This window comes from Chroicocephalus ridibundus, chromosome 6, assembly GCF_963924245.1.
Source record: "Chroicocephalus ridibundus chromosome 6, bChrRid1.1, whole genome shotgun sequence".
NCBI lineage: Eukaryota > Metazoa > Chordata > Aves > Charadriiformes > Laridae > Chroicocephalus > Chroicocephalus ridibundus.
Window position 1 is genome coordinate 75,935,441 of NC_086289.1, and position 18,024 is coordinate 75,953,464.

Sequence of the window (18,024 nt, forward strand, 5' to 3'; positions counted from 1 at the left end):
GGTCCAGGGCAGCGGGGGGTCCTGGTACCCACCTCCTCGGGCTCCCCATCCCATCCCTCATCCCTGGCACCCCTGGGGTTCCCTGTGCGGGGTCGCTCAGCTCTGCCCGTGACAGGCACGTGCTCGGGGCCGCACCAGGCTCTCGCGGCGGGAGGCCGCGTAGCCATCGCTCTGCAGCTGCCCGGGGCCACAGCACATTTGATGGCTAAAATACAGCCCCCGAAAGCCCCGGCGTCCTCCCGCTGGCGGCTGCGTGACTCACCGGGAGGGCTGTTCGCTCGCGCGCCCGGGTCACGGCCCCCGCGGCTGCGAGCCCCGGCTGTAATTTCCCTGCGGTTATTCCTAAGATAACTTATTTCAGGTTTTTATGGCGCTTACAAATTGGACAACATCTTAAAACATAATTCAGGCCTTAACTGGCTTTAAATGTGTGTGTGATTTTACAGGGATGCGTAAAATATTTTTAAGTGTTGGTAAATCCCAGGGCCGGGAGCTGTGGGCGGATGGGGAGGGATGGAGGGTCCGGCCCGGAAAGGCTTTGGGAGACGCAGGCTGGGAACCGGCGATGGGAGTCGTTTACAGCCGTGAGGAGCCGCGGGGTGCGAGCAGGTCGTAGAGCACATAACGCGGTGCGTGCGCGCAGCGGGTCTGCGTCTCTTCTTCCCCTTCAAATTAGTTTAATTTGTACAAATTCCCTGTGGAGCCGGGCACTCGACCCCCAGAGGGAAGAGGTGCCATGGCGGGGAGATGGCTCCGGGCGCCAGGAATAAAAGGGAGCCAATGAACTGGGGTGAGGGTGTGTTCCTCGGGAACACCAGTCGAGGGGGGCAGGAACCGGCCACGTGAACAGTCTTGTGCCTTTTTGCGTGATCCTCGCCAAACCCTCCCTGCCGCGGGGCACGGCCGGCCGCGGGCTGCACGCTGCTGCCAGCGGAGCAGCAGGTGGGGGGCAACCCCCAGCCCCAGGATTTGGGGGTGGGAGGGGAAGGGGCTGCAGCCGCCCTGCCTCCTGCCTGGGACGGATCTGGCAGGGCCGTGGTGGCTGCCGTGGCTCAGGCGAGGCTCCGGCCGTGCCGGGGACCGGCTGGTTGCCACGTGCGTTAGAAATCGGGCGAGGGAGGAGAGCATGGCGGAGGCGGCTGGCAGGGGTGGGCAGGGAGGCTTCTGTTACGTACTCCCTTCGCTAATGAGCTGGCGGGAGGCAGCGCTCCGGCTGGATTTGCCAATACCCACAGAACCGGGGCTGCCATCGCAGCGCGCGGTCCTGGGGCAGAGGCACCGGGCGCATCCCGCCGGCGAGACCAGCAGGGATCTGGTCCTCGTCCTTCGCAGGCAGGAGGGAGGGAGCAGCCGAGGAAAGCGTCTGTGCAGAGAAGAGATGGAGGGAGAGCGGAGCAAAGGCGATCCCGGAGCCGAGGAGCGGGTGCTGCGCTGGGCGGCACAGCGCCGGGACCGATGCTGCTTCCGAGCAGGGAGGCAGGAGAGCGGTCCCAAGCCAACCGGCTGTCACTGGAGGTGACATCTCGGTGAGCAGAGCTCGGGGAGGCGGGAGCCGCGCAGGCGTGACACCAGCCTCCCTGCCCTCCTCTCCAGTGCCCCGAGCGCGCAGGGGTCTCCGGGGGTGTTTGCATCTGCGGAAATAGCACCGTTGTCTTGCTCTGCCCTTTCGTGAGGGCACGGGGATTTCACTGAAACGCAATCCCGGGAAAGGCCTGGGACGTTGGCCGCCGTTTCGGGCACATCAGGAAGATGTTATCGTCGAGTGCTCTGTTCCGTCCCATCCGGGGGAGTGGTGCTGCGGAGGCGGCCAGAGGCTGGGGGGAGGCGGGGGGGCCAGGCAGCCCTGGGCAAGGCAGGGTGGCAGCAGAGAAGCCGGGAAGCTCCTTGGCACATGGTCTGCCATCACAACGGCACCCGTGGCCAGGCTGGCCCGGCCCGCCAGCTTCTCCCCGCTGCTGGGCTGGGATGCTGGCAGCCGCCAGGCTCATCACCGAAGCCCACGTGAGCTTTTTCCTGCTCGCCTCGCCTCCAAAAACAGCAACTTCCAGCCCACGGGAGAAAGCCGAGCGTAGTGGTGGAGACGCTGCGATGATGCATCGTCTCACCAACACCTACCCGCGTCTGCGGGAGGAGGGACCCTGCCCGGGCAGCCCCGCACCCTGCTGCGGGGGACGGGGCGGGGGCGGCCGCGGCCGCCTGCTTTATTGGCACTGGGAGCTTTCATAACCCCGTCAGCGGAGCAGGAGAGAGCGTGTGATTGATGTCCATGGGGAGCAGATTGCTCCGGGAGATGCTGCCCATCCCTGGGAGACGGCCCGAGAAAGCTTTGCATGAAGCTCCTCGGGGAGGGGCAGAGCTGGGGGGTCCCTTCCTCCGTGAGCAGCCCCTGCCCCACGATGTGCCGCGCTGCCGCGAGGCTGCCCCAGGGCACAGCGAGGGCTGGGGACCAGCGGGGCTGTCACTGGGCTCCCGGGGGGGCTGGGGATGGACCCTGCCTTTGGGCGAGGCTTTGCCCGTCCCCGAGCTCCCCGCCGGGCAGGTTTGCAGCAGAGGGGAGGTAACAAGGTGCCGACAAGAAACCGGTTTGTCTTTCTGGAGGGTGTTTCACAGGCCCCATGGGGCTGCCCCATCTCCATGGGGCAAGGGGAGCACCCTGTGGGGGCGAGGGCTGGTCCCGCTCCCGGGAAAGGGTGCAGGGGATGCTGCCTGTTGGTACGAATTCAGCCCGGCTCCGCCATAAGGAAGTGATTGAAGCTTTCACGATCTGTTTAACCGGTGACATATGTTTCCTGCAGGCGCGGCGGCGTGCGGCATGCCGGCGGATGAGATACGGCCGCTCGTCCCTGCCGGGCTGTGCCGGCGCGGGAAGGGCTGGCCCCATCCCCACGGCCGCGTTTGACACAGCCACGGGCCGCCGCTCCCTGGGTGGGTGGGAAGGGGAAATTGCTCGCGCGGCAAAGGCAAATAAACACGAGGAGACCAGCCCCGACAAAAAAGCGAGTGTTTCTCTGGTTGGAGGCCCCACTGCAGGCGAGCGGCACATGATGCGCAGCGGGGCTGGGGACGAGGGAGGGGAAGCCGGAGCTGCGGCGATGTCTGCGAACACCCTCTCGCTCACGGGGGGTCCCTCCCTCGGGGTCTCATCTGGGCTTTCATCACTGAGACATCAGCGGGACCAGCGAGGGGGGGGCCGTGCTTTGTGGAGAAGGTCCGATTGCCCAAAGCATCGAGCCCAGGCGAGGTCCTCTGCCAAATTCAGCCAGAGCAGGCTGGGTGCTTTCCCCGGGGAGGGGGCTGTCCCGTAGAAATCACAGCGCCCAGGCACCGGTACCCGGGCTCAGGCTCGCGTGGGTCCCTGCTCCGTCCTTACCTGCCCCCTCGGCTCCTTCTGCCCCATCCCTCGGCACAGGGGAACTCATTCGTAAGGTAAAAGACCCCCTGGGTGCCTCGGGCCAGGAGCAATCCAGGCTCGTGGGGTGCTGGGGTGCCCCTGGGCATGGGGCTCCCCCCATGGGCGCTGCCCTTGCAGGAGCGAGGGGCTGCAGGGCTGGCGGAGCGGTCGCGGGGGCTGCCCTGGGGCAGGGAACACCAGGAAAGGCCTCCAAAAGGAAAATGTTTGTCTCGGAATAGCCTGTGTGTCCCCGTGGGGACTGGGACAGGAGGAGGCACTGCCAGGTGCTGGGGGGGGACAGAGGACATTAGGTGAGCAGGAGGGTTTGGAGGCGAACAGGAGCTGGAAGCAGGGGGGGCTGGGGATGGTCCCCAGGTGCCAGAAGGGTGTTGTGGTGGGCTGCGAGCGAGCGGGGGCTTCACCCCAGCGGGCGGTGGTGGGGGGCTGGGAGCCTTTGCTGGTAATTGAAGCCGCGCAGGGGGCTGAGCTGGGGAAGGGGGAGAGGGCAAAGTGTGGGGAGAGACCCGTGGCCAAGCGGGCTGGGGGCCGCTGGGAGGGATGCTGGCCTCGCCGGTGGGGGGGGTCCTCGGTGGCCGGCGAGGCTGACCCCCACCAGGGCCCCCGCGCAGGCTGGAGCCCGGCCAGGACGAGCCTGAAGACGAGTTTGCGGCGGAGGTTGTAAAGCCGGCGCGAGCGCGCGGGGAGGAGCGAGGGAGGGAAGGGACGGCGGGGTTTTACGGATGAGCTGGAGGCGCCGGGGGCTCCTCTGTCATTCCGCGGGGCCAGCGTCCCCCCCAGCACCGGCAACTGGCTGTTCCGAGGGGAAGGGGGGAGCTGGGAGCGGGGCTTCCAGCTCTCTCCGGCGATTTTGGCTTTCGAAGGCAGCCTTCTCCCTGAGCTGCGGGCAGAGCCCTGCAGCCTCCCCGCGACAGGCTGCCACCACCTCCCCAGTTCTCCCATCAGCTCCCACATCCTCCAGCGACCAGGCACCAGGCAAGCCGGAGCTCCGGCGCTCTGGAGCATTGCCCGGTGCTGGAGCAGCATTAGTCATTGGATCACAGAACCATGGAATGGTTTGGGTGGGAAGGGACCTTAGAGGCCACCCAGTGGCACCCCCTGCCCTGGGCAGGGACACCTCCCACCAGCCCAGGTTGCTCCAAGCCCCATCCAACCTGGCCTTGAACCCCTCCAGGGATGGGGCAGCCACAGCTTCTCTGGGCAGCCTGTTCCGACCTAGTCCCTCCTCGCCGTCTGCCTTTCCAACAGGGAAGGGTGATTTTAGGAAAGGACTCGTGTCCCTCTGAAGTTTTCTTGGCGAGTGCTTTTACTCCCGCGTTGCTCCATGTTCGGTGCATTTACCTGCAGGATTAAAGGTGCGTCTTGGAGTAGTTGGGAAAACCTCACCGCCCGGGGCTTGCCTGGCTTCAGGAGCCCTGGGCTCGCTCCCACTAGCCCCAGCGCAGGGTGCCCGGCAGTGCCTGGCTTCGGGGAGCTGGGCTGAGCCGATGAGACTCCTTGACCTGCTGGCGGGGGCCGTTTTGTCAGGGGGTCAGCGTTACCCTGGGGAGGTCCCGGGGCTACAGAGGCAGCGGCCAGCGCTCTCCGTCTGGGCTTTCTCCTCATTCTCCCCAGCTTGTAGAGGTCCCGGCCCCGTGTTGGCCAGCAGATAGCCAAGGTTAGCTTAGCACCGTGACTTGCCGTGGGGGTTCGTTCCAGCGGCGGATTACCTTCGCGCCTTACAAATCAGCGCCGCATTTCTCGGTGCTGTTGGCAGCAGGCAGGTGGCTGGAGCACGTCGCAGGGAGGCGGAGGAGCGGGGAGGAAAGGGCTGGGGGAGGCGGCGGGGATGGAGCAGGTGAACTTGGCTCTTCCAGCTCGGGAAAAAAGCTCCTGCTCCTGACGGGACAGCCTTTGTGGGGAGACCCGGCGGTATTTTGCCCGGCTGGCAGCGCGGCGGTGAGCTCCGCGGTGCTGTGCCTGCGCTCGGGCACGCAGGGCGTCACGGGCACGGGGATGCTTTTCCCAAAAGCTGCTCCCTGGCAGGCGCTGAGGCAGCCCCCGCCGGCGGCTCGGGGTGAGCAGCGGTTGATCGTCCTCCGTGTAACCACGAGAGATGCCTAAATAATTCATTAATGGTTTGGGGAAATAAAAATATTGTGCGGTGAGTAATTGCTTGCGAATGACGTTGTGCATTGCTCGAGCGGGTCACAGGCGGCCGCAGCAGCGCGGCGTTAGCAGTGCAGGAGGGCGCAGGCTGTTTCCTCTCAGATCTTTACTCCTTTTCTATTATTTTTCTTTTTCCTTTCCACGCAAACTTTCCTGCTTCTGGGTGCCCACGAACGTGAAGGCCTTTTGTTTCCCAGGGAACTGGGGTGAGGCGGTGGGACCGGAGCGTGGGCAGGCAGCATGGGATGTGGGGAGGGGGGGGGATCACCGGAGCCCCGCAGCCCCCCTCTGCCTGGCGCTTTGCATTGCATGGGGGAGAGAAGGGGCCACGGGGCAGCAGCAGTTCCTCCCCCCGAAGCCCCATTTCCAGCGATGACACTGGTGACGGAGGGCTCCAGGCATCCCATCCTAGACCCGCCGTGGGCAGGGGAAGGGCCAGCAGCCCCGCGCCGATAGCGGTGACAAGGGACTTCTGTTTCTCTGAAGGGGTCTGGGAAACGTCCCCGCCTGCCCGTCTGTCCCTGGCGTATCACGGTGGCGGGCTGAACGCAGGGCTGCGGCTCCCCGTGGGCACCGCGGGGTGAGGGCAGGACCCCCCCGCGCTCCCCTGCGCTGCTCCGGGCGAGCGTCACGCCGGGGCTGAGCCTCGGGCACGGCGGGCAGCTCACGCCCGGCGTTAACTGCGGCTCCTGGAGGCAGCCCGCGCTGCATCCCCCGCAGCTCCCGCTTGTCACTCTATTAAATTTCCATTTTAACATGAAAACAGCTGGTTTCATGGTACCTCTAACTGTGTTATTTACACAGTCATGCACACAATCGCTGCTGAAAGCCGCATTACTCACTGCGGCAGCAGCCCTCTGTCTGCAGGTACCGGGTGGGTGGCGAGGTGATGCCAGCCCTGAGTCAGGCCACCAGCGCTCCTCCTGCCTTGCCCGTGGCCGCCCCGGCAGCTGGTGGCGAAACCTGGGTGATTCAAGGGGGGAAACCCATCTCGGAGCGCTCCCGGTTCAGCCCGGGAGCAGGACGAACCCGTCTCCATTCACGCACAGTGGCAGTTCCCCGTGCACGCGACCCTCCGTGCCACCGCCGAGCCCCAAGGACGGGACGCTTGATGCACATCGAGGGGCAGAGACAACCACCGTTGGCCATGCTCAATAGTGCTTTGTTCTCCCCCGGGAGGCAATGAAAATCCTCCCGCTTTGAAGCCTGAGGAGGCCTTTTTATTCTCTCCAGGGCTCCTGGAAAAGGGAACTGCAAGTGCTTTCCCATAACGTGATAAAAAGCTCTCCTGGCTGAGGCCACGGCAACTTGTTACACGTGAGAGCAGTGAGTCGGTGCAGCGTGGGGCTGAGCTCAGCGCTTGGCCAGCCACTGGAAATCGCTGGCTCTGGCGGCTGTACGTAACTGGGGTTGGGAAGGGCCTCGGTACAGGTCGCGTTGGCCTCGCGCTCTCCGCCGAGCCCCGGCAGCAGGTACGCGCGGGGCAGCACCGAGCCACGCGCGTGCCCTGGCTTCGCGCTTTAGCAGCAGACGGCTGCCTGGGAGCAATAAAAATGATCCGCTAATAGGAAAAGCGGCGAGGAGACGAGAGGCGTTTAGCTTGGGTTGGGAGCCGGGCTGTAATTCACGGTGGCCATAAAGCAGCCCGGTGGGGGCTGAGCAGGGGCCGGGGGGGGGCCCGCGCTGGCTGGGGAGGCGCAGGGCACGCAGGGGAAGGACCCCACGAGCATCCCGTGTTTGCACCCAGCATGGGCAGCTGTGGGGGAGGCGGGGGACGTGACGGGATCCCCCCAGCTGATGCGGGCGGCAGGGATGCTCCCCGGGGATGGAGGCTGCCGGGGGGCTGGGGGGTGCTCCTCACCCCTTCCCACCCGGCTGGGTCCTCCCTGGCACAGCCCCCAGCCTGGCTGGGAACTCCTAAGCGGTGAGGCTGGCCTAATTAGTCTGCTTAATCTTCCCCCATAAATCACTCCTCCCCATCCCCTGCAGACTATCGGCAGCATCTGAAGTCATTAGTTAATTTAAACCTGGGAGTTCACACGTTGGCTTATCGGGAGCCATCTCCGTTCCCGCTAAGCGCTTGCTCGGTGCGTCTCTGGCTGCCAGATCCGATCTGCGCCCGCTTTGAAGCGGTGATGGGCTGCGAGCCGGGGAGGCCGCTGCCGGCTCCCCTGGCAGGTGGGAGGGGAGACGGAGATCCTGCTTCTCCCCCCCGCCCCGCGCTCCCCTTTTTTGAACTTCTCCTCTGACTCATCCACTTGATTTGATGTTTTCACCTGTGTTTCACACATAGCAGTTTGCCCAGGCGCTGGAAGGAGAAGGCAGCTCCGTCTGACGCTGCGGCTGCGAGGGGAGATGCCCGCGGCCCCGGGCGGGCTGGCAGCCAGGTGAGCGGGGTCCTGGGGGCGGGGGCCGGTGGGCGCTCAGCCCGCCCTCGCACCCGGCAGGGACGGGGGACGGCCGGGACTAGCGTGGGGTGGCCATGGGGAGGTGGGGGCTTGGCCGGGGATACCACTAATGGCTCGTGTTGGGCTTGTGTTGCCCATCGGCCGTGCTGTCACCTCTCCATTCTCCTCCTCCTCCTCCTCCCTGGGTCTCCAGCCCGCTGTCAGTGGGGGTCCCCAAGGCTCTGGGGGGGGATGTCCCCTCCTGCACGGGGATCGGGGCTTCCTAAAGTGAGCAGTGTTGGCTTGGGGGACAATCCCCATGGCCTGGGGGACAATCCCGATGGCTGGCTGTGCCACACGGGCAGGCGGGGGTGAGCCCGAGGGTCTCTGCAGCAACAGCCAGCTGGGTCCCCGGAGCAAGGCAGGGAGCGGGAAGGGGGGCGTTGGCAGCGGGGGGGGAGATAACCGGGCTGGGGAGACCCGGCAGGAGCTGCAGCAGCGGGGTCCGGCAGCTCCCGGATGTTTTTCCATGAGGAGTCGTCCCGTCCATCCCATCCCGCTCTGCACCCCCGAGCAGGCGGCACCCGTGCCGGGGGCCGCCTGTCCGGGTGCCCCCGCGCAGGCAGAGCAGCTCGGGGCAGCCCCGTCCTACGGCAGCACCCCCCAGGGCAGCCCCGTGCCGGGGCAGCAGCCGGGCACCTGCCGGCACAGCACCCACGGCCCCGGGGGGCTCTGGCTGCCGACACCTCGTGCGTGGGGCGCAGGGATGCCGCAGACCTGGAGGGTGTGCGTCCTCCCCCCGCACCCTCTGCACCCCCGGGGGGGTGAGGGATGGCTGTTCTCCCCAGGACCTGCCAATCCAGGCTGCTGCCGAGGATGCTCTGCGCATCCCTCAGGCGCTGGGAGTGACAGCCCAAAAGGACCGCTTTTAGGGCATATTTTTGGCCGGAGCACCCTGCCGGGGCCCCTTGAAAGCATCCCGGTTGCTCAGCAGGCAGCCCCGCGGCCAGGGGTGGCTGCAGGAGGGGACACGGTGCCGGTGCTCCCCGGCTGGCTTTGTGGCCGTCGTCTTCCTCTCGCTCCCCCGTTCCAAGGGGGAGCTGCAGCCGTGTTTGGGTTTGCAGTCCAGGCTCTGGATTTATTGCTTCCAGGTCTTTGTGTGTTTGCTCGTGAAATGAAAGACGGCTGGGCGAGCCGGCTTTCCACTCCTCCGGCCCCCCTCCCGCAGCCCGGAGCGGGTCCTTTGGCCTCGGGAGGACGCCCTCCTTCGTGTCTCGCGGGCACCCAAGCACCCAGCGGGGCCACGTGAGCTGGGACACGTCCGTGGGGGTGATGTCCCGTGAGACGTGTCCCCATGTCCCTGGTCGGGTGCTAAACCTGTGTCCCGCGTGATGGGGACGACGTGGCTTTGGGCTGAGAGCAGGGGGCAGGTGCTGGTACCGGGGCACCCCCCGGGCACTAAGGACCATGCTGGGACAGGGGGCACCGGCCTGGGGTCCCTGGCTGGCCATGCTCGAGTTGTCCCCTGTCCCCAGGCTGATGCTCCCCTTCTCCTGCAGCTGGAAGACACGAGCTCCCCGTCACAGGATATTTCAACCAGACGGAGGGGCTGCGGTGGCCGGGGGAACGCGCAGCGGGAGAGGACGGGGACAGGACGCGGGGGAGACGAAGGGAGAAGCCAATTTACGCTGGAATGTAAATATGGCAGCGGCATGCTGCTCCGCGGGGCGCGTCACCCCCCTCCTGGCCCTGGGACCGGGGTGGGACCCTCCGTGACCTCGTCCCTGCCACAGGATGGCAAAGGTGAGGAGGAGGAGGGTCAGGGACCGCGGCAGCAGGCCGGTGCCCCCACTGCTGCTCCTGCTCCCCCCAGAGAAGGTACCACGTGTGGCACGTCCACTGGCAGAGGGACAGAGTCTCAGCCATCCCCTAATAATCCTGAGAATCCACAGCAGCATCTCTAGCCCCCCTGGATGTGCAGAAGAGCAGCTCGGACTTAAGAGGGGAACTTCTCAGCAGGATTAACTCTGAAGCCTAGTGACAACACTTGAAGTATCTGCGCTATCTGTGTCCCTGCTGCTCGTTCTAGCAGCTGGCTCTGACTAATGAGCTTTACTCAGCAGCGCTAGATTTGTCTGTGAGAGCAACCTCTGGGGATCAAGAAGCACGGTTTAAAGATGCCAGTGTTCGGTGAGATACCCACATTTAAATGTCTCTTTTTTGTTGTTCCTTAGCCTGGAGTCCAGGGATAAGCTTTACGGGAAAAATCTTCCAGAACGTGAGCAGAGAAACTTTTTTAAAAGACTAAATAAAATAAAGACACGATTATTATTTTTACTTTTTTAGTGTAAACCCATGGAATTCGGAGACGTTTCCCTGTGCTGGCCCAGGGCAGCGTGAGCAGCTCGGGTTCGCCCACTCCTGCCGGGCGTGCAGAGCGCCGCCGGGGGAAGCCCTCGCCGCTGGGTGCTGGCAGCGGCGGCACAGGGTGAGCCCCAAGCGGGCACCTGGCTCCCGGGGCAGCGGGACCCCGGCAGACGGGTCCAGACGACAAAGAACTTCAAATAAGTCCCCGAAGGTCCAGCCCGGGCTGGCAGCGGCTCCTCTCCGGCCCCGAGGCTGGACTCCAGCGCGAGGACCCGAGCTCGGACACAGGCGTGGGAGGATTCACCCCCCAAGGCAGGTTGGTTTGGGGGTTTTATTTAAATCTTCCACGTGGCTTTTTTTTTTTTTTTTTTTCTCTTTTTCGTTTTGAGGCAGGAGTAATAACTGCTAAAGATGCGTGTGGAATTTGAATATGAATGATAAGAACAGCTGTGTATATCTATTATGAATGAACATAAACAGAAATGTATAAACTGAGATTTTGGGGGCTTTTGGAAGAATTAGTGCCTTTGTTCCTGGATTTTTTTCCTATCAAAGTCTGAACCAAAGCCCATTAGCCTGGACTTTCCCGCAGCCGACCAAGCCGGGAGCTTCATTTCGCCCTGGCTCCGAGCCACGCCGAATTCTCCTCAACAGCTCAGTGAGCCCTAATCCTAACAAATTTACCCAGAGAAGTGGGTCTCTTATTACACAGCCTAATTTGAATGCTTTCCAAGGTTAATTTCTGCTCCCTCTCTCTCCAAACACAGCCCCTCCGGAGCCCCCCCCTTTCGCCGGCACCTCCGCCCCCACCCCTTCCCCGTTAGCGCCAGCCCGGGGGGAGCCACCCCCTTCACCACCGCGATGGTTTTTAAACGAGAAAATAATGCGATGTGCGTCCCTGGGTCCGGGCTCTGCCCGGAGGCTTTCTTAATGCCGAGCGACTTCCTTTGCAAATTAATTGCAACTTTCGTTGGGCAAAAATAGCCCTGGAAGCCCCTTCCCCGCAGGCTCTTCCGCGTGTGCCGTTACCGACTCCATCATCCGAGCCCTGCCGCTCTATTTCTGCCCCCCCGGCCCGGGGGGCCGGTGGCTGCCTGCCAGGGCAGCGGTGGGGTGCCCCACGGGGCGAGGGGAGCATCGCCGCCGCCCCGGCCCGAGCTGCGCGAGAATGGGCAAGAAAACCCCAGCGCGGGGAAAGCAAAGCCCGGCTGGGCGCGGGGAGCCGCTGCCGGATCCACTGGGAAGGCGCCTGGTGGAGGGTGGAGGTGGGAGAGGGCCGGCAGGGGCATGAAAAGGAAGGGGCAGGTGGAAAAAGCGTGTGGAGGAGCCGGCAGCCCACCTCAGCCACCCGCTGGATGTGGCCCCGGGGGTGCTTTCTGGTGGGTCTCAGCTGGTGGAAGCAGAGCCTTTCCCCAGCAGCCGCGCCGGGGGCTCGCACTGGGTCGCTCAGGTGTGGAACAGCCCTGGGCTGGGGGCTTCCCGCGCACCCGAAGGCAGGGACGTCCCCCGGGGTGTCCTGCCCGTCCCCCCGCTGCCACGGCCGGGGCTCACCCTGTTTGCTCTCCTTTCCCCGCATTTTTCTTCTTTATACTCAGTTAATGCTTTTATATTTGCTCACGCTGAGCACCACAGGGAACGCGGCATCCCGTGGCCCAGCAGGAGACGGAAGGGGCTGGGGACGTGCCCGGTGCCATGCTGGGGGGGCTGAGCCGGGCCGGAGCGCCAGCGGGACACCGGGAGCAGCGCCGGGCTCTTCCCGGCGGAGGTGCCACCGAGGTGTCCCCTCTCAAGTGGCCCCGCAGCTGACATCTGCTGCGTGACCTGCCGTGTCCCCCCCGAAGCCTCGCGGCTCCTCTCGCTGAGCACACCCCAGCTTTTGATGGTTTTGCTCCGGGCGTACGAGCTGCGCGTATCAAAGCTGAGCCACGTCTTCCCTCCTGGCCGTGTTCCTGCCGGCGCCCAGGGACGCCCAGCTGCTCCCCGGCACAAGTGTCACAGAGCATTTGGGGTGCTGAGGGGGGTTTTTTTGGGGGGGAGCGCCGGGGGCAGGTCTCCGGGTGTGGGTCAGAAGGACCGGCACAGCGGGGGCTCCGTCTGCCAGGAGGATGCTGGTCATTGCTGTAAGGTCAGCCTTAAATAATGGGAATAATAAAAATAAGGCAGGCTGGAGGGAAGGAGAGGGCAAACTGCATCCTAATGAAGCTGCGCGGACGCATCAGCACGATCATTTCACGGAAATCATTTAAAAAAGAAAATTAAAAAAAAAAGCATCGAGTCTAGGTTGAAGGATGTGACCCAGCAGCCAGGACACAGTCCCAGGAGGTCACAGGGGTGGCCTGTGGCCCCGTCCCCACCGAGGTCCCTCACCCACCAGCTGCCCCTGCCCCCCGGCGCTGGGGGGGGTCCAGGGCAGCCCCGGCTGCAGAGGGGGTGGGCAACGGGCCCGAAGGATGAAGGAGGGAGGGATGGAGAAGGGGCTCAGGGCGGGACGGGGACTGGCGTCTTGTCACCAGCTTTACTGCAACCCAGCGCGGTGCCCGGTGCGAAGGGGCAGGACGTTTGCTTTTAGGGATGGCCAAAATTTACTGAGAGCTGCGGTGGCAAACACCGAAAGAGGAAGTTTTAGGAGGGAAATAAAACCTTAATGCCTCAGGACTTGAGGCGATCGTCGGTGCCAAGGCAGGAAAGTAATTAGTGCTGTAGATGGGGAAATAACCAGCCTCAAATGGAAGCAGGGTGAGGGCAGGTTGGGGGGGCCGTGAGGAGGAGGATGGAGGGGGCTCTGCGGGAGGCGGCAGGGACAGAGCCGGGAGCCCCCCAGGACGTCTCCGGCCCCGGCAGCACCCGTCTCGCCGGGGGGATGCCCCTGCGAGCCCCAGCCCTCCTCCTCCTCGCCCCAGCCCTCCTCCTCCTCACCCCAGCCCTCCTCCTCCTCGCCCCGGCTCCCGCTGGCCACCGGCCAGGCGAAGGGCTCCCCCGGCACAGCCGGGACCGGTCCAGCCCGCGCAGCTCCAATTATCCCCGGCTGGAGGCTTTCCAGGAATCCCATCCCCTCTCCCCCTCCCGACCCTGCCTCCCCCCCCCTCAAAGCAATTTGACTTTTATAGTAATAACTTCTGAACCCTGAACTGGGGCCGTGCCAAGGAAAGCAGCAGAAAACAATGTGATGGGCCTCGGCAGGCGCGGAAACTCCAGCGACCGAGACCAGCCCTAAAATAACTTTTGAGCGATTGTTATTTATTCTGGGAGAAAGTTCGTTCATTCACAATTTGGAGGGGAGATAACTCCGGGCGGGCTGGGGCTGCCCACCCTGCGCCGAGGCAGCGCTCCAGCCGCCGTCCTGCCCGGAGCATCCCCTGCCCTGCTGAGAAACACCCATGCGGATTTATTTATTTTATTTTTTTTAAGGGTATTTGGGTTCAGCTGAATGTTTCAGGTGGGGGAGTGCGGCTTGAGGCAGCCGGCCAGCGAGGCAGTCCTGCGCGCGTCTGCTCCTGCGGACGTGCTCCATGGTACCTGTCACCGCGGCCTGGGACCGCTCGGGATTCGAGTGCGGCGGTGGCACTGCCAGCCAGGGCTCGGGTGCCTGCCTGACCCCCGGCGTGGGCGGCTGGGCCCCCCCCCAGCGGGTTTGGAGGGGAAATGCTGGGAAACATGGTCCCTGCCTGCAGGGTGACAGGGTGACAGAGACGCAGCTCTGCGGGCAGGGGGATGGAACGGGGGTGGACGGTGACCTGGCTGGGGACGACGGGCGCTGCCAGCTCCGTGTGCGGGTCCTCTCCAGGAAGGATGCGCATCCCAGACCACCTGCCCACCAGCATCCCCGGGGGCAGGGCTCGATCCTGCTCCAGCAGCCAGCTCAGCCGCGGTGCCGTGGTGCGGCATGGCCGTCGTCACCCGCCCCGCACTCCAGCTCTCGGAGCGTGCGCTGCTCCGGGGTGGGAAACCCTGCCACGGCCCCTCCCTGCACGAGGACAGCAGGGATTGCCTGGGCCACCCCCCTCCCCCTGCCACCTTGACGAGCGTCACCTACGGCTTTTGCTTTGGGGTTTGTCTCTGACCTGGGGACGCGGCGGAGACGAGGCCCCGGAGAGGCAGAAGAGACCCGGCCCGGTGCCGCCGAGGGGTGGGGGGTCCCGTCCCCTGCTGCGGGAGCAGAGCAGCAGTTGAGGTTAGGAACACAGCCAGCCTGCTGCGGGATAAGCCGTGGCTCGGCCACCGCCGCGGCACCGGCCACGGGGACAGCAGGGTCCAGGCTGGGTCGGGCACGGGGCAGGAGCAGCCTCCGGCAGCGCCGGTCGGCACACATGGCTTCCTTCATGGCACGGTGCCCGCGCCGGGGAGGCCGGCGCTGCTGTGACACATCCTCCATCCTGCCCGGCAGGAAAGCCTTCGGCCCCGCGCTCCTCCTCGCCTGGCCGCGTCCGCTGCCCTCTGCCCCGCCACCGCTGCCGGCAGCCCCGTGTTTGCCGCTGACTCCCGGCCTCCCCGCTCTCCGGGCTCCCGGAGCAGCTCGGGATCTTGGCAGGCGTCTCAGGGTCTTACCGGCCGCTATTACAGTGATTGTTTTTTTGTTTTCCCAGCTGGAAAGGGCTCCCCTCTCACCCCGCTCCCGGCCGGCCGCGAGCCGGGTGGGACTGAGCACGGAGCGAGGGGAGCGGGGAGCGTCCTGCGCTGCCGGGGCAGGGCACCGCGGTGGGCAGACGGGGACGGGGATGGGGGGAGAGGAGATCCCCACCCTCCTCCTAAAGGTTCGGGTTGGGATCAGCACCCGCTTGGTTAATTCTTTAGCTTCGAGGAGCCACCCTGAAGCTTAGCCCAGGTAATGGGCTCCCTCCTGCCCAGCATCCCCAGGAGGGGCTCGGCCAGGTTTATCTGCACCAGCGACACGGGGGCGGGACGGGGACGAGAGCGATTGAATTAAACACATGTTAAATGAAGAAGCCAAACTGGGCCAGGGTGGGGACGAGCCGAGGTGGCCACAGCACTAGGACACGGGGCAGAGCCCAGCTGGGTCGGGGCTGGGGGCTGGGTGCCGGGCGCTGGGCACAGCCCCCCACCGCCACCAGCCCAGGCGGGGTTTGCCGGCTCTGTCCCTTGCAGATCCCATCTCCAACACCTTCTCCCTACGTGGGCGGCATCTTCCTCCAAGTAGGGGGGATCCTCCGCGGCCTGGGCTTGGCCGTTGATTGAATTAGCTGAGAAGTAACCTATTTCTGACGACGATGCGATGTTGCGACCTTTAGTGTTTTCATTAAAATATACACGTATATATTTGTTTTCTGCGGTTATGAATGTAATTCCACAACCCACTTAGGAGCCGGTAATTTTCTGGCTGAGGTGGGAAGTTGCTGACGTCTTGTGATACATGACAAGATTGATTGTATTTGCTTACCCTTTAACCTAATAAAGAAAAATAACGTTCCTTACTTCTGGCTAATTCTCTGTAAACTTGAGCGTTGCTTTAAATCAGCTGGAAGTGCAGGCGCTGAACCACAGCGTCGCTGGGGCAGAAGCCGAGGGGGGCCTGGTGGGAGCATCGTCCCCGAGAACACCCGGCACCTCCGGCGCCGGGGGGACCGGGGTGACCGTGGCAGGGAGGTGGCCTCGGCGCCCCGTGTGTCCTGCTGGCTAGGAAGGCGTTAACGAAGTTGCTGCTAATCCTGTTATCACCAGCACATCTGAGCCTGGGGGGGCAAACCCAGCAGCGCCCGCTCTCGGGTGTCCGGGTCCCCCCTTCTCCCCTCGAGGGTCCTGGGTGGCCGTGGGAGAGGAAGCGGCTCCGCAGGGCAAACCCCATCGGAGGATGCTGCGGCGGCAAGGGAGGGAGCTGCCCTGGCTGAAAGCCGGGCTCGTGGTCCAGCACCGGTACCCAGGCGACCTTGGGCATCTTGGCTGGCAAAAAATAGGCTGTCCAGGCACTAACGGCATCTGCCCTCCTCCGCGGGGAGATCCAACGCCAGCGGTACTGGAGTGGGCTGGGCGGTGGGGTGGGTGCCACAGCTCTGCCATCCTCCACACGGTCTCCTTCATCCTCCCATCCCGGGGACAGCCCTCTCCAGTCCCCTCTCCGGGGGGAAGGGGTTAGGCAGGGCGAGCAATGTCACTACAACGCTGTTCCCCTCCGTTACTCGCCCGCCCTCGGGGGAGGCATCGTGCCCAGCTTGTTCTTACTCAGTCACCGAGCCCTGCGCCCGCCTCAGCTCCTCTGACCTTCTCCGCAGGAAAACACAGAGCAAACGGGGCGAGCGCATCCCCTGGGCAACGGCGTCAGGGTGTCACGTTGCCCAGGGAGGATGGGTGATGCCCAGGGGGGGTGCATGATGTCCAGGGGTTTGGGTGATGCCGAGGGGCAATGGGTGATGCCCAGGGGGGATGGATGATGTCCAGGGGTTTGGATTATGCCCAGGGAGGATGGGTGATGCCCAGGGGGGATGCATGATGTCCAGGGGTTTGGGTGATGCCAAGGGGCAATGGGTGATGCCCAGGGGGGATGCATGATGTCCAGGGGTTTGGGTGATGCCGAGGGGCGATGGGTGATGCCCAGGGGGGGTGCATGATGTCCAGGGGTTTGGGTGATGCCGAGGGGCAATGGGTGATGCCCAGGGGGGATGCATGATGTCCAGGGGTTTGGATTATGCCCAGGGAGGATGGGTGATGCCCAGGGGGGATGCATGATGTCCAGGGGTTTGGGTGATGCCAAGGGGCAATGGGTGATGCCCAGGGGGGATGCATGATGTCCAGGGGTTTGGGTGATGCCGAGGGGCGATGGGTGATGCCCAGGGGGGGTGCATGATGTCCAGGGGTTTGGGTGATGCCCAGGGGCAATGGGTGATGCCCAGGGGGGATGCATGATGTCCAGGGGTTTGGATTATGCCCAGGGGCGATGGGCGATGCCCGCAGCATCATGCCCCTGACCCAGGGACATGGAGGTGACAGGGCTGGAGCTCAGGAAGGGTTTTGCCCGCTGGGCGCCGGCTGGCCGCCCCGAGGCTGGGCTGTGGTGTCGGGGCTGGCAGGGGTCTGCCCCCCGCCCGGCGGTGGTTTGCCGACTGGGAATTGCCTTTGCCTTTGCCAGCGTGCTTAAAAATAACCCGCGAGCTTGTCAAGGTTATAAACAGAGAACAAATTGCTTTCGGAGTTGATTAAACTGCTCGGCGTGGCTGCGCACGCGGCGCTCGCCGTACGGCTGGGACGAGCCGGAGCCTGGCGCGTTAATTTGCGCTCGGCAGTTCCTGTGCTAATAAGGGCTTGATGAGCTGCCTCCTCTTACCCTCAGCGCCGGCCCCTCCGAGCGACACTTGGCCGGGCCCCGAGGCCTTCGGGGTTTCTGCCTTTTCAAAATGGCTTTTTTTTTTTTTTTTTTTTTTTTGCCTTTCCATTGCTTTTGAGCAATGCCATGTCCGGAGCTGCCCTGGAGCCACTGGACCAAATCTCCGGCGGGTTTGACGGGGTCCCCGGGGCAGCTGGGGGAGGATGGGCGGCAGCACACCCCAAAAGTCGGCTGCAGGGAGCAAAACCCACCCGCGGCCATGAATTGCTCCTGGGGACTTTTCTCCATGCCGGTGCAACAGCCGTCCTCGCCGCCGCGCCGCACCGCACCGCCCCGCATCACGCCGCGATGCTGCAGCCGCCGCGGGATCTCCGTGCTCAAAAGAGCTTTCCAAATATAACCAGCCCCCTCGCCTCCCCCACCCTCCCCTTCCAGCTTTC

General features: G+C 64.3%; 1 protein-coding gene across 2 annotated transcripts in view; it reads left to right on the forward strand.

Annotated features, from left to right (window-relative positions):
* LOC134516856 (uncharacterized) overlaps positions 1-10,606 on the forward strand; it is a 100,703-nt gene extending 90,097 nt beyond the window's left edge. For both annotated transcript variants that reach the window (XR_010071470.1, XM_063337553.1), the window contains 2 exons: positions 7,851-7,944; positions 9,504-10,606. Coding sequence is in view for 1 of the 2 variants with exons in the window: in XM_063337553.1 (XP_063193623.1) it covers positions 7,851-7,944; positions 9,504-9,720 (311 nt within the window). In the remaining variant the exon portion in view is untranslated. The remainder of the gene's footprint in view (positions 1-7,850; positions 7,945-9,503) is intronic.
* The last annotated feature ends 7,418 nt before the right edge of the window (positions 10,607-18,024 follow it).